The sequence below is a fragment of the Bombus vosnesenskii genome, unplaced genomic scaffold (assembly GCF_011952255.1).
Source record: "Bombus vosnesenskii isolate JDL3184/JDL3185 unplaced genomic scaffold, Bvos_JDL3184-5_v1.1 scf7180000013403, whole genome shotgun sequence".
Taxonomy (NCBI): domain Eukaryota; kingdom Metazoa; phylum Arthropoda; class Insecta; order Hymenoptera; family Apidae; genus Bombus; species Bombus vosnesenskii.
In genome coordinates this window covers 720828-738083 of record NW_022883026.1, presented here as the reverse complement: position 1 = coordinate 738083, position 17256 = coordinate 720828, and the positions used below count along the sequence as shown (strand labels likewise).

Sequence of the window (17256 nt, the reverse complement as noted above, 5' to 3'; positions counted from 1 at the left end):
CGTGATTTAGCCAGCAAGCGATAATAATTTTGCCAGGGAAAGCATGTTTTTAACTATCGTCAAGTTAAATATTCTTTCGAAGACGAGCAGTTGAAATTTAACTTTAAAGTCGATGATATTTTATTCTCAACTGTCTCTGTCATTCTCGATGATCTGTTATTTACCGTACGATACTTTTAATAACCGCGCGTGTAACATTTTATTATTCGATTAAATTCGAACACATCGGCAAACGAATAATATTCAAACACGTCTAATGCATATTTCACGCTTTCGTTTTCAAAATTAAAAATCGAAAGAAAATCAAAACTAAATGATATTCCAATTCGCGTTTATCACGTCCGATTCATAATTTGCTCCATACGCGAAACTCCGTGTTATCGTCGACGATACAATCGAAATATCCGAAAATTCGAATCTAACTCAATCTGTACATCCTTCTTCTACGTATAATACAATTAATAATCGAATGTTACTATCTACCACGCTAAAATCCACTTCTAGCACGCACCTTCCGTTCTCTAATTAACGATCAATCAAAATGTTTCCCGAAATCCCAAACGGCAGAGAGAAGCTTGATTTATGACACAGGAAAACGGCTGACAAATATTTCCCCATGTATTACAATGTGGCCGAGACCACTTTATCGGACCATATACCAATTTCTATAGCACAGTGCTATTTATCCACCAGGTATATCGATCTTGCTTGCATTTCAAACCTTGTTTTGTCGCAAAACGATAATTCCATGGCCTATTCTTTGATATATCGCGTCATTGATGCAATTAATCCAAGGCAATAACTTTGATGCTGGGAATCGCAGTCTCTAAACCTTCTCCACCTACCTGCCATTATTTTTCTCTCGTTAATTAATGGAACTTGCCTATTCAACCTAAACGATAACACGTGTTTTCTTCGTACACCGTAATCGAATTTTTGCAATTAGAAAATTGAAAACTTTTTCGCGGTAAGCTTCCCTCTAACGATGTTTTGTTACGACTCGTAGTTCAACTTTTTGAATTTCATTTCTTATGTTTTTCGTATGCTCGTGAGAATTTCGATCAAACGTTTGTCAGGCAACCATATATTCAATCGTTTTATGATTCGAACAACGACACGAGAAAGCATAGATGTGGATCGGCAAAATTAATTCTCTTTTGTAACAATTTTGTAAATGGATTAGATCTTTTTTTTTTTTTGGCGCAAGTTTCATTTCTGTTCACGCTTAATATCGATACCGATACGTAGATATCACTTGAATTCCTCCTTTCTGTCTGTTTGAACGAGAGGGGATTCAACGATGTTGCGGATTCTGGGAATGTGCAATAAATAATTTATTTCTGTATTCGATATTTGACCAGTCTTTACTATGAAAAAAGTTTCAATTGTAACACGTAATAATATTTAATATTTCTTATCGTAATATGAAACTCCTATTATGTCACTAACTATTCTCCTTTTTATTTTATTTGAGTATCTATTGTCCTTCCTCGCTTAGTGGAAACTCCTACGTTTCCGGTTAATGTCGTGGCTTACCCGTGACCTACATAGCATGAAATGTGATAATTACTAACACGATGTCAGTTATATGAATTAATTGCGAGTTATGTGCATGTAATTGTCCAATTTGTCAAGGACGCGTACAACTCTGCGATGATATGTGTTTTCGAAAAGTTAGTATAACGTCTTTATCTTCTGCAAGTACACTGAATTAATTAGTTAAACATTAATTTTCCTTTATTTAATAACTTGCAATAATTTATTCGAATTAAACTGCGTTTTAAATGATCGAAGAATTAAGTTTGTAAGCATCAAGGATATAATTACAATCTTCACACTTGTTTTATATATCGTACAAACAAATATTAGATTCTTCCTAATAGGAAAAATTTGCAATTTTTAATTGTTTCTAACTTTGTGTGCATCCTATTACAGATTCTTCAGTTACATCGTTGAAAATTAACACACAGAATCTCTTCTCTTCGATAAAGAAAAGCGCCCTTCTGCCAGCAAATTTTACAAAAGAATTACGTGGATATCGATAATACGTTCATGACAAGTTCTTTACAGCGAAATTATATTCGATATACCGGGTGGTTGGTAACTAGTGGTACAAGCGGAAAGGGGGTGATTCTACGCGAAAAAAGAAGTCGAAAATATAGAATAAAAACTTTTTTTTTAATTTTTCCATCGAGACAACGATCTACAGTGAGATCCGTTATAACGTACCGCACGCGTACCGAGCGAAAATTCAAAGTCGATTTTCTCGAAAACAAACCCTCGAACGAAAAATTTTCATTCCACATTTTCGACTTCTTTTTTCGCGTAGAATCACCTCCTTTCCGCTTGTACCACCAGTTACCAACCACCCTGTATATTTCTCTATTTATTTTATATAACATAAGCATTCGCTAATAAGTTGGTAGAAAATATAATTCATATACGTATTTACGAATAACTATAATTTCAGAAATAAATGTAAATGTCCTATTACGCATATAACGTATTTCACAGGATTACCGAACAACCGCGTTCTAAACAATCTCTTAATTGTTTCAAATTACATACATATTTTATGTGGCTGCGATAGATTATCTCAGGGAAATGTATTTCACTGAATGCATCCTGGCGTACCAACAACACGATTCAGCGATCGCTCATTGCTGTTTTTACATTAGCTGAGTAATCGTGTTGCACATTCGAACGGCACGCATCACACGTAAGTTACTCGAGGTACAATCAATCGGATCATTGATTTCAGAGGTCTCTTCTTTGTTCGAAGAGTCGGCCGCCGTTTCTCCTTGCGAGCGTACCACTACCGAGGCGATTAAAACGTACCAGTAACACGAGAGCGTGCATGGTGAATATTTATGATTCCGTTAACATGTTCGCGCGGAACTTGATTTATGAAGGCCCATTGCACGCGTCATTCATCAACGTGTTTGCGATAACGAGAGCCGGGGAACCCGCGAATCGTATCTTCCTGCTTACGCGCGTTTTTACATCGTTTGATGTTGATACCCGTACAACTTCATCGACGACCAACAGACGGCTTGGTCAGATATCGATGCACCGAAATCGATATTCGCCACGGACAAACGCGTCGTTCGTGTATAATAGCCGCGAGATTGATATGACACGAAGAGAAAAGAAAAAAAAAAGAAAAGGGAAAGAGGCAGGGGTAAGAGGGAGAAAGAGGAGAGAATACAACTTGCACGCCGTTATGACATCTGACGCAGCGAGGCAGATATTCGGTGGAAAGGCTGACTGTCAAAAGTACAGATCTCTGCTCTAATAAATTTCTCGTTTTCGATTTCCGAAACGATTTCTTGCGCGTCGACCTTGTACGCCGGAAGTTTTCAGCCGCAACGAAAATCCAAGCATGTTTCACCGTATGAACGCAACGCGAAGGAGCAGAAGCTATCGCGTATGTAGTACGTGATCGAAGTGCGATCTAACGTTCCACTATATTTCCAACAGTTTCCGACGTATGGAGTAAAAAGATGAAAACGACAGGCAACAGACAGGAAAAGTATCGGTTACGACGTTATAAAACGTGCTTGGACCCTGTTCGTCTTCTATTCTCTTTTGTCACGAAGCCGAGATAGCGTTCGTCTTGGCATGCAAACTCTTTTCCTTCCTCATCTTCGTCTCTGATCGATCGCCTTCCATTCGTGCGATAATTTTTATTAATTTTCAACGTGAAACTTTTTGTCAGTCAAATCGATCAGACATTCGTAGAATATGATGTATTTATCGCGGACGACGGGGTTTTGTTGTCTATCAGGTTTCGGGATATCGATGTATTGAGTTGGCAACTATGTGATTGCCGATTTTGCCATTAGGTGATACTGACAAAATCCGCAATCACTTAGTTGCCAACCCAATACTTGCCTCAGCACGTGGAATAGAGGTAATATTTTGTTCGGAACAAAAAGCCTGATTACGAAAAATGTTCGATAATATGCTATCGTAAATATCGATCTATAATACGTATTTATACGTAAATATTCCATACGAATATCTTTTTTTTACATCCTAAAATCTGTACAATTTGTCCAGACAGGAAATTTCATAAATTGGTATATATTAGGTCGTCAGAAAAGTTTCTTTCGTTTTATAAGAAAATAATGGATGCACATTTTCTGTTTTATATTATTTTGTCGAACTACGCATGATCCATTTTGTTCTCTCAAAATAAAGATCACAACGTTCGACAAATTAAGTTTCATGTTTGTATAATGATACATCGTCGTAAAAGACGTGTCTGTAAAAGAAAGACACTTTTCGGACGACCTAATAATAGCGTATGTATCTGGAAGACGTCTGTAACGAACGTATATTTCATTTTCTAACGTTGTATTACAATTTAACATTTATACAGTTCCCTCTGATCTAATACTTTTCTCAAGCAACGTTCAGAAAAATCTGACTATTCATTGATACTATTCGCCTATTGAAGATTTAATGGACGTTCTTGACTCGTCGAGTTCAGGTTTTGAGGAAACGAATGATTTCAAATTAAAATAGCGCGAAACACGGCGCGAACAGCGTCGTCCATCCCCTTTTCTTTCTCTTGGTTTTAATATATATATTAAAGGGATTATAACCGAGGGATTCTACCGAACTTTGAACAACTATGGCCGCTACTGTTGGAGTTTTCGGCCTCCTACTTTCCACCCTTGACGCTCGAACAGCGAGGGCAATCGCGAATTTCTAATGAAACGTCTAATTGCTCGTCGAAATTGTACGCTTACGTCGAAACGAGGCGCTGATTATCATTTACAAGATAAAGAGATATTACGCACCGATACAGAAATTATTACAAATATCGCGTATAAGTTGTCGGTATATTCGCTTATTTCGCAAAATGGCATATTTTACCGTTTATTTCACACGTGTACACTTGTACCCTAATGTTTCAGAATGCGTTTTATCGGAAGATAGAACGCGCTATCCGGTTAGTCGTTCCGTGTTTATTTATAATTCGGCGATAATGTCCTTTCTTCTTTTTTTTTTTTTTTTTTTTTTTGGCAATTTCGTAGCTTCGAATGACTGTAGTTAGCAACGTGCATCGATTAAATCACCGATAACTGCAGTCTATTGTTCGCGCTCGTTTATTCCATTTATTAACAGGCGAAAAACCATCGCTGGACGCGTATGTCCTTTTGATCAAAATGCCAGTTTGTTTATATCGCTTTAATCTAAATCACCTCTTTCAGTTTGGGAAAATAAATCGAATAATGAAAATTTACGCAGAAAATACGTACTCTCCTCCATTCTTGGCTCGTCGTACGAAACTAAACCAGAAAACAGAGACGGCGCAAGCGAGTCCATTTCTCTTCTTTCATATAACACAATGAAATAAGAAAACCTGGTGACAAGCGAACGCTGACGGTGATCGTTTGGTTATGCGGTCAAACGGAGTTTTAGCACGCGTAGGATGACTTCTCTCGCGGCTTGTGATGAAATTAGCGTCACTTTGTGGTCGCCGAGTTTTTCCAACTGTAATTTTCGAATTTATCTGCTATTTACCGTTTCTGGAACGTTTGAAATTTACGTCATATCAAGATTACGTTGAACGCATCATGTTCGGTCGGTTCCTCAACTCGCGTTCTAAATACCGTATTCTTTATTGAAAATAACGTATAGTCTACGATGTTGGTGATTTTCATTGGAAAAACGGATTAAAAATACGTCGGTTAGATAAGAGTTGGAAAAAAGAAATCACTCGATAGTCGAGTTAATTGAACGTCTATTTTCGGGATAAGCTTCGCGGAAGAAATTAGGATACGTTGGTGGAATATTGGACGAAGTTTAATAAACGTCGTTATATCGTCGTTTTATGAAATGAACTGAAGCGATAGCTTACGATTAAAAAATGATATCGCCGTGCTTGGTGTAGCAAGTTTAAAAAATGAAATATCTAAATTACGTTGACACGGATAGACAAATTATCTGACTCTGCATAATCCATAATTTACACGCTGTGTACTCGAGTCTGGGGACTATTTCTAACGAAAGTTACCTCTCACCTTGTAGAGAAAGTCTGCATTTGCAATTTATACCTTGAAAATAGCTTCGGTTTATCATATTTTCCAACAATCCTATATAAAGAGCGATCCATCAAAATCAGGACATCTAATTATCTTCTTTGTTGCTAAAAATACAAGAAAACATTGTAGGCGAAAGTTGGCAGTTCCGTACGGCGTCGAATGAGGTTTAGCGATAATCTTTTTTAAAAGTAATTTTTCTTCCAGCCAATCAAGATTACCTGTATCTCTCTAAGTGAAACCATACGTCTTTTCCTGTGTAATAGTACAGATTTTTTGAGAGCAAATCCATCATCGTACATCGTATATTCATAAATCAGTTCGCTCTATCACCGTATATGAAAATGTAGTAATAAATATACAGTATTCCTCTAAAAATATTATAACAAAATCCATGTTAACACGTTATTAACTGGAATATTCATCGCAGTGTAATTAACCAAAGTACATAAAAATAATATAGAAGAACGACAACGTTAATTAATTAACATAATAAATCACCAATATGAAAAGTAGCTTCGTCCAAAGCGATAGCTACTAGCCTCGACCACGAATCACCAGGAAAATCTTCAAAATTTATTAAATGTTAAATAATATTGTACAATAGCGTTCGTTTCGCTAAACGTACACGTATCTCAAGATTTTTCTCTTATTATCTAAATCCCACTATCATCTCGTATCTCGGACGCGACATTATTTTAAGATAGTTGAGATTTCCTAGAAATATATATGATTATGCGAGTTACCATATACATATTCAAATTGTTTAATAACGTGTTTGCACGTGCACGTGTATGAAGAAACCCGTAAATGGAACATGAGGACAAAAATTGAAGGTAATTCCATACAGTTTCGTAGAATTTGCATTTTCCTTCCTATCTTCGATTTTCTCATTGATACGAGAACGATGTTTAAAGCGACCGTAGGAAAACAGAGCACAGGGCATATAGCAGGGAAATTTTCGAAGGGTAATTTAATAATCTCAGAAGACGTTGGCCTGTGAAGAGGATGGAAAAATTCGCGGGTATCCCGCGTGACGAACTACGTATCGTGCGACGATGATACAACCGCGTCACGCTTCTGCATATTTCTTTGTCGTACATTGTGGCTGAATTACACTGGGCTCCGTATCTTTTCTTTTTCTGGAGTAGGTCGCCTAACATGCGATTCAGTCACGCAAGCTAGTTTTATGTGCGCCAGCCTCCGCCTATCGCGTTGGTTAAATGCAAAAATTAAGATGTATTACTTGTAAACAAGATATACACGATACAGAACTATCGAAACGAAAACTAGCATTAGGCTATTATCCGCATCCAGGGACTTTAGATATCTTTTCCTTTGTATCTGTAGTTACTGTGAAGTTGTATTTTACAGGTTCGGTGGCTGGTCGTTTACCTATCGCATACGAACGAAAGAGTGCGCGGTTAAGAATACCTTAATCTTAAAAATTAGATTGAAACAGGTAAAAAAAAAAAAAAAAAGGCAGTGGAAAAACTTTTAGTCTAGTAGACCCGAGCGCTTTACAAAATATCATCGCGTCTCTCGGCGGAAGTTCGCGGTCCTCCGGTTTAAAGCGACGCTTTCTAGGCTTTTCGGAATTTTCCACGCGAAAACTCGTAATTGTTGGCCGTGAATAACTTCGTTACCGTGAAAACTTCACTTACATTTGGAATAATATTTAAATTTGCCGCTCGCGCTTGCCGTTTGCACGCGATTCGAATGGGTTGAAAAAATAGTGCAATTTTCATTAAACGTACCAGGTCGTTTCACATCTACAAGAGTCATCTATTCCGTTTGTGAAATTTCATCTATGTATTTATGCTATGGGCAAACAGCCGAGATTCGAACAACGTATTTATCCTAAGAATCCGATGCAAGGTAGTACGAGAGTAATTTTTGTCTAAACTTCTCATAGCTCCAGGAAACTATATCTACGTGCCACCTGTATTTACGTAGAGGATTTCGTTATAAATTTTTAAATCTTTACAAACATGTTGGTATAATACATTGTAGATGTTAGATATATTTCTCTACCGAGTTTAATCTCGTCCAAAATTTGTTCAAATTAAAGATTTTGTCACTTGGAAGACTTTTCCTTCAAACTCCTCCTCGTATACGGCTTGAAAATATCGAAATCGTGGACAATTTTCTAAAAAACAAAAGATCGTATCATATCATATAGATTTCGTTCGTTGAAAATCTAATTCATTGAACGCGATATACATTATCGATTGTTATATCGTTTGCATTGGGTTGGCAACTAAGTGATTGCGGATTTTGTCATTAGGTGGTCATGACAAATTGACAGTATTGTCGTTGTATAGAATACAAGATACATGATGTTTCTGCATATTTTGCATTAACGATATTACCGAAAGTATGCATATTCTACACGTACGTACGTGCTACCTGGTTTATTTATCACAAACATTCGTTTTTGGTTAATGCCTAACATACAAATTGCTTTTGCATTTCCCTTCTAATTTTCTTCGTTATTTTCATATCGCTCGTAACTCACGATCACATGTATTCTCGTATCTCTTATCATAGTGTACAACATGACACTATTCCTTTTTCCACCGGTATATTTACAACATTTTTACAGACACTAACAAATTGCAAGTATTTAGTATACGCAAGTAACAAAATTATATTATCCATCAAGTTAACGAAGTTGGTATAATTCTTATAATTTTCGGATAGTAATATTAATAGCGATATACGTTGCACCGATTCGTATTTCCTTTCGTGTTCGATTTTTCCCGGGAGACAACATCCTTGTAAATAATCCTCAATCACTATGATGCATGTACATGCTCGTTCATACGTACTAAGACTGCTGCTGGCTTCATACAAAACGTGATAATTGAGCCAGATGATCAAGGAAACGATTAATTGATCGGCATTTTGTATTCCTGTGAGATAAGGGCACTAAACACACGGCAAGAACATTGCTTTAATATTTTAGATTTAGCTGACATAGGTTCCTGGATTTTATTATAAGGAAATCACAGTGAGCAGATATCCAGAAAAGATTTTACGTTTCAATTAGCAGATGAACTTGCCGCTGACAATGAAAAATCACGGACAGAACAAAGAGCATCTGAAATCCAAAGTACTCAGTCAAAGAACTCACCTTATTCGCGCAAATGGTGTCAGATAGGGTACTGTAATAATAATAAGATCACCATCATTTGCGATCTTTGTAAAAAATATGTATACGGAAAATGCACGCAGGAGAACCTTTACGTTTGTGAGAAATGTGACGAATGATAACTTTTGTGCCTAATAATTTAAGTTATATTTGTATTTCATTTATTCTATTACGTTTATTACGCTTATTATTATATTATTATATTATACTTCTTGTATTTACCAAAGGAAATTTATTTTAATATTCTTGTTATCAAAGATTTTGGTACTATTATTGTACTTATTGTTATTATTATAGTCGTTATTATATAGTTTTCATGATCTCACAACATGGAGTTCCTTTTGTAAGATAATAATAAATCAATAAATATAAAAATATTCTACTACTACGTATTTTTTAAAATCATTTCGAATGGTTTTGCTAGAGATAGCTACGTCTCAAATGTCGGTAGTTCTAGTGTTAAAAAATCGAGGCTCTTTGCTTGTGGTTGAAATAATGGCGGCTGGTGGAATCGAGGTAATCGCGTAGGTTAATTTTACAGGCATAAAGTAAGATATATTTCAGGAAAGAAAATGGAAACTCTGAAGCTGCGTTCGTGACTGTCTTCGTATGTCTACAAACAGGACTTACCGCGTACGAACTACAAAGCATCGTAGCATAAGACAGCAGAGATAAAGTAGATTTTGCAGCCGCGTTTTAAAGAAACGCTGTTACGGTTAAAAAGAAACTTACGTCCAGAGAACGTAGCTTGATAAATCTAATGAATTCGGCTCATCTTTTTCACCATTTTCCTATGTTTCTTTATAAAAGCCTCACAGTCAGCGACTTCTTCGTACGTGTTCGTTCGTGACATGACTTTCACGCAAGATATCGATATGCCACGAACGATGTAACCACATTGTACTTCCGCATATTTCTCCTTTGTTGAAGCTCATTGACGCCACATGTTCGATATGGCCGACACATTCGCATACACGTTTGCCTTATTAACGATAGGAAAGACTGAACGCGTAAATAACGCAATCTCTTCTACCGTAGTATCTTCTATTATAATATCTACTATAATAACTTCCAAGTAAGACTGGGTATTTTTCGAACCGAATTTGTTCGATTATTACTAATATTTGTTATTACTTATAATTATAAATACTCATATATATGATTATTTATTAATTACAATTATTACTATCAATCTCGTATTTTTTATATAACATTCTATTCACAAGATCTAGGGAAGATACTATTAGGTTGTCCGAACAGTTTCTTTCGTTTTATAAGGAAACAATAGACGCACAATGTTTTTTGTTTTATATTAATTTATTGAATTATGCACGAACGTAATAATAGAAATAGAACGAACTGGAGTACACCTAATACAATAAAATAATATATAATAAACAGATAATAATATACAATAAAACAGAAATTATTGCTTATCTATTATCACCTTATGGAACGAAAGAAACGTTTCGCTCAACCTTACATAATTTTATAAGCGAATTACGCACAACCTATGCCATGAGATATCGTTTGATAACGAAACCGAAGAATCAGGCTGTTAAGATTTGTATCGGCACATGAGCTACTGGACAATTCGAATCATCTCAGCGAATATTGTCGGTATACTAATTTATTTAATTGTTTTAAGTATATTTGAGGGTTTCAACAACGAGCAATCTCGTCTAATAAATTTCACGATCAAACATCCTCTACACAAGTTCTCTACAGATTTATCGTCGTTTAAAGGAGAGATATCTTCGGCTCTGAATAAAACTACGAAAATAACGCGCTGTATTTTTATGCGATGTTTAACATAAAAGTTTCTCTTTTTCCTGTGTGTATGATATATCAAACAGAAAAAGTAACTACGGGATTTAGAGAAATATCGGGAATAACAAGCGAACAGCAAGAAAAAAGGGATAATCGCGGTATTTGTTACGCTCTGAAAACTCAGTTACAGTCGCGATCGCGCTCCGACGAGAACGAATCGTTGTAGATTCGCAAAATGTAGGCAGCGTCGAGACGCGTTATTTATTCACAGCGATAAGAACAGTTCGTTTAGCATAAATTAGCCGAACGCGAGCTACGCAACTTGTTAAACAAAACGGTGGTAGCGCGTGATGGACGGCTGTCGATTACGTCCAAGCGTCACATACGCGTATTATGCATTTCTGTGTTGTTCAAATAACTTTGTCAAAAATTCTGCGTCTTTTTATTTCTCTTAACTTAATTGTCACTCCAAATTCCAATCGCTATATGCGAGTATTCTTATTAAAATTGTTTATTATAATTGATTAAAATTATTATCGGATTAATTCAATCGATTACGTAACGTCGAGGATTCGCTGGAGAACAAGGATTCTTGGCGTTTAGAAATTAACGAAGAATATTTTTATGCCAGCTTCGCTACAGAGAATATCCAGCTTAAACGAAAGATAAGAATCGTATTAATATTAACAACTTCCACCGTATTGGGAAAACTATCGAGCTGTTGGAAAGCTCATGACGAGATTTAAGCAGAAGTTAAAGTACATTTCTGTAGAATTACTATTTTATCAAGTAATATATATTTTGTTCAAATATTCATTGTGTCTGCTTCTCGGAAAGGATATCGGCAAAAGTCGAGGAAAATTTGCACGTCAACAAAAATTCGGTTCCCCGAGTTTCGAAATAAATGATAGGATTTCCTTGTAACAAGGTTAATTAAAGAATCACTGTTAGGAAAATATTCCAATCGACGCAGAAGAATTCTCTTTGAACGATTTAATAATAAATTACATTTCATTTCAGTTCGTTTTACACGCGTTATACCACCTACGTCATGGCATGAACACATTCTCGAATCAGATGCATCGTTTCTGCGGTAATGAAGCAATGAGCAATCCTCTTTTCCAATAAAACACTGCTTACGTAAAATCGCCGATTATTTCTATCGCATATCTACTCGTTTAACGCAATTTTTATTTCCGTCCTTTCGTGCATTATAAGCAAAATACATATCTCTTTCACCAACTTCAAAATCATTAAAGCTAATAAGAGTTATTAAACATTTTCTTTTATACTCGATATGTCTGTGCTTCGGTGAAACTCGCTTTTAACCACGATTTCCATACCGTACTTTAACCATGACGCTATATCTGCCGATAAGACCCGACGTTCATAATCACGCGAAAAATCCGTAAAGCAGAGCGTTGTAGACCATTTCGTAAACGATCGTACGCTGTTTCAGGGAAATTCGGTGTGACGGCTGAGATGACGAGTCCAGCGTGTTTATCAAACTCGCGAAGAGGCAGCGTGTTGTTGCATGTACCGCGTGGCAGCAGCGGGTTTCACGCGTACACGTGTCAAAAGCCAGAAGTGATTCGTGACTCGGTCACTGTGCTCCATTCACGTATGTATGCGCGTGTAGAGCGACGAGTCATTCGAAAGAGAGAGAGAGAGAGAGAGCAACCGTGGCTCTTTGCTTCCGTCGTCAAAGCCATGCGACCGCCGCTTCTCAAATCAGCGACTACGTGTTTCGTTAAATATGCAATCGGTAATCAGAAAGTTTTGCAGCAATTTTTGCCTATGCACTACGAGGCAAAAACGTTTTGTTGGCCTCGTAACGCGTCACGTCGAGTGATTTTTCTAAAAGCAAACGATTTTTCTAAAACATATTTTCGAGAACAAAATTACCTTGTACGTCACCGTGTACAGTTTCCCATAGTTTCTCTCGTTCGTAGTAAAATAATTACAATAAAAATCGTAATAACCATGGAATTTCGAAATGTCGTAGACGCTCGATCGTCTCTTAGGTCGTAGAGTAAGTATCGCGAGAAAGATACTTATTTATACAGCGAGCGAACTGCAACTAACACGATTCGACAGAATATATAGCTATTCGATGGTAGAATTGAATTTTCTTTAAACGAGATCCTTAGGGTTCTTGTAGTTAAAATTGTTAGAGGTTTACGGGTGTAAACCCTATACCCTTTTGGAACACTGTTCCCAAGTTTCGCCAGTATCGTAGCTAACTTCGTTAGGCATCCAAGAGATCTTATACATTATACAGTATCGGCGAATTCTCAGAGTCCTGATGAAACTAACAATAAGTACGATGCTGACGAAACATCGAAACATTCTTCTCAAAGAACACGCTTCACACTCGGAGGACTCTGTCATCGTCTGAAATCCTTGGCTGAAGAACCTTCGACTTCTTTAACCGTTTGCGAAACAGACAGTTCGAAGGGAAGCTAAGCGTTTGACGAACATTTATCCACACCGATAAAATCAAAAGTTTGTTACTTTTTATCTCTCGTACATCGTTAACTCTCATCTTTGTTACGATACTAGGCATTTGATTTTGATTTGCTTTGGTTTGCAGCTGTTAAGTAGATGATACATTTACACTGTACATGTGAATGCGGTGTGTATGCGTCAGAGGACGTTCAGGTCTTAGTTGAAACAAAAGACTGTTGGTAGCTGTTAAAAGCATCTAGAATAGTCCGTTTGACAACAAGCGTGCGTGTAAGAAAGTTATCGAGGTCTTCAGATGTTGTGTGCGAATAAAGCAATTAATTTATTATACCTCAACAGGAGCAAACGATAGGATCAACGTACAGGTATGGAGAGATTTTTCATTGAAATTCTCACAGAGTAGACGACATACTAAACTGAGCCTAGAAAAGCATAGTTCTAATATCGGCGATACGATAATCTTTTTAATTCGGTAGACGTTTAGAAAGGCGATGTATGCCTTCTCGTACGAAACGCGATTCAACGGAAAGAAAGTTACCTACTTTGCCGTAAGCTCTTGAAATTCCCAGAAGAACAAACTCCTTTAAAACGTGCCCCCCTTTTATGCATAAAAAGGTATTTTCTTATCGTTCTCCGTGATCGCGAAACCCAGCGAAATTGTTACGCAAAACGATCGTATCGTCGCACGGCAACCCTAAAATAGTTCAACCGTTCCCTTCTCGGACAACTGCTGATTTCCATATTCATTTTCGATGCTAACCTTCGTTTCTCGTCGTTCGCTTGCCTCTACCATCATTTTCCATGAATCGTTCCCGGTAAACTTATAGACGTTTTGTCAAAATTCTTGTTACGCTTTGCAAAACCCTTGAAATTCTCGAATAAGCTCGAAAGAATCTACATACCGTAGAAGGCACATTACGTAGGCAGATCCGTAAAATAAATTCCATTGCTAGATAACAATACGACAAGGATTTTCCGCAACCACCTATCGCATTTCATTTTTATTTTTACGCGATATTTCACTGCAAATAAATAAGAAGATATATTTGATTCTAACTCACCGACGAACACCGCAGTGCTGTTGTGCCGTGGATCGTAAGGGCACAGACCCAGCCCATCCATATCGCTTTCCTGCGCGTACGCTCCATCCTGAAACACGAATCGCAAGTATCAACGTTAGAAATCGCGTGAGAAACTCGCACCTTTTCGTTCGGTGGTCAACAATCGTATTTCGCGGTAGTTAACAGCGTTGCATGTGCGCCAACTTCTACGACGACTTAACGTCTTGATCGCTTCATTAACTTCCACTAGTCGCTCCAAACACCTTTTTTCCCTTGTAATTACAGAAACGTTCGCGATGAACGTTACGGATCAGCGTTTTTATTACATTTTACAGATTTTCATAGCCGTTCCATGCTTACGCCGTGATCGGAAGTAAACCGCCAGGAATAGAAAAATGAAGATAGAGTGCGAGTCACGCAATTCCAAGGAATCGTATTTCCTGTTTAGAAAACGACCTTATTTTTCGGCGAGGTGCAGCAACGCGCGTACAATGTTTAGCCGCGGTTCCTGTCTTCCTTCCCTTTCGTTTCTTTTTTTTTTCCGTTTTCTTTTAACGAAGTCGCTCTGTTTTGCATATCAAGAAATTAGGATGCTGGCCCGGAGAAATGAATATTTCATGCAGCATTTCCAACTTCCTAATGAAGCGTAAAGAGCTTGTTTCGTACAGTTTTATTGTTTGTTCGTTAGTTCGTTGGTATGGAATATACAAAAAACAGTGGTAGGTTTTCAAGCTTTCAAAAATACGACTATGTGTTCGACTTCGAACATTTCCTAATTACCTTCGGTTCTTTCGTACACGTTCTTTATTATATTATTAAGGAAAGTTTAATCTATTAACATCGATCCAGTTTTTAGGGAACGCGGGAAGAATCGAAAGGCAGTGCACTTTTGTAGAATTGTTCGCAACGTATACCGCGTAACAACGTTTTAAGAACCGAATTCGATTAAGTTGGAGAAACCAACTTACCAGCTGCCTCGAATTCTATACTATGAGCACAATCGTATTAGTTAACGCCAATTCGATCAATTCGATTCAATGTACCACCTAACTATTAATCGAAGTCGAGCGCACAGTATATGAAGTGTTTCATGTAGTTAACTCTGGTCCAAGCTACATACCTTGGTTAGTACCCCAGGGAAATTTCTTTGACAGAAATTTTCTCCAGTAAAGTGGCCTTTTCCAATCTGATTTCTAATAAAAAAAATCAACCAATAAAGAACGACGATATTCATGTGAAACTCGACTCGACCCTCGTCCTACTTCGTTTTAACGCATAACTCTGTTATTATTCGTACGGTAGAAATATTAATAAAACTTTGCAGAAAGATATCCATCGAGAGAAACGAATCTACAGAGAACACCGCAAAAGGAGAAAGAGAGAAGACAGCGCAAAGATTAAATTTGTTTACCTTTCGCATCCGAATCTTTTTAATTTGAAGGAACAATATCGCGCAATTACAACTTCACGACGCGAATTCCCCCACTGGCTTCAAATTTCACCTTGCAATTTACTCTGTAACTACATTTCTTTCACCATCTCGCTGCCTCGCAAAAGGATTATCTCGTTATGCGCGTTTCTTCTCTAGCGCTAGACCGTTCGTGAACTTTTTGCTATTATAAGGTCGCTTCTTCTTCTAGCGAACGTCGACGAAAGAGAGAATCTTACACTTTTCAAAATTTTCTTTAGATATTTGTCCTTTAACGTTCGTGCACGTTTTGTTATAACGAAACGAAGGTAATTTTCTATAGCTCTTCTCTCATTGAGTTATTGGTTGCCACGAGGCAACGCAACGCGACGCAACGGTGTGCTATTAAACATCAGAAGTTACAATACAATACGACTGCGATTAGAACGAGCAAATAAACGCGAAATATCGCAACGAACATTGGATATTATACGTACAAACGATATTAGCGTTATTTCCACGATAATACACGGAATTATTGTTTGGAATAATTTGTATCTTATTATACTTGCGAAAGCAACGCACAGTTAACACGCGATGACAGTTCACGTTCGAAGAATTCAAACGTTTCCACGTGCCATTTTGGCCGTTGATAGATTTCTAATTTATCTCGAAGCGAATGTTATTTGTTTCTGTGAACGCAGAATGCTGAAAAATCCGCGCGAAATTTTAACTTATCTTCGCGGTGATTCGTGAAAAAACAAATTTTTTTTACACCGTATCGATAACTCTTTGTTCGTGTCCGAGTATCGTGAAAACGTTTAAAATTGATAGGAATGATTTCATTTCGTACAAATATACGATTCGTACCGACGTTTCGCAGATTGCTCTTGTTGAAAATGTTCAAAAATTCTATTCCGAAACATGTAACACTCGATAATTTGATTATGTGAAAATATATTTCAACCCGTGACAGCCAATAAAATTTCAACGCGAATAAGAAGCATTTATATCATTTAAAGAAGTTATGTTCGTACAAGTAGCCACAGTAGCCTGAAATTGTTAAAAACCTGATAGTTAATAATCTGTTAGAATTGGAAACGTTAGAGTTTTAGGAGTTTCTGGAGTTATAGAATCTAATTCATTCTAATATAAATATAATAAGATCATAAGTTAGTCTATACATTGAAGAATCTATGACCGGAATTTTATAGGTTTTCAATGAAATGAAAAACAAGAATTTAGTGCAGATTTGTACGGTTTCGAGTTAGTGTGCGACGTTCCCTTGTCCTTAACACTTTGAATATCACGTTGGTCATTGGTGACCGGAGCGCATGAACTTCT

The 17256-nt window shown here is 37.0% G+C and overlaps 1 protein-coding gene across 2 annotated transcripts in view; it reads right to left on the bottom strand.

Annotated features, from left to right (window-relative positions):
- LOC117237861 (semaphorin-1A-like) overlaps positions 1–17256 on the bottom strand; it is a 380261-nt gene that overhangs the window by 53158 nt on the left and 309847 nt on the right. For both annotated transcript variants that reach the window (XM_033502264.1, XM_033502266.1), the window contains exon 6: positions 14505–14592. In XM_033502264.1, the coding sequence (XP_033358155.1) occupies positions 14505–14592 (88 nt within the window). The remainder of the gene's footprint in view (positions 1–14504; positions 14593–17256) is intronic.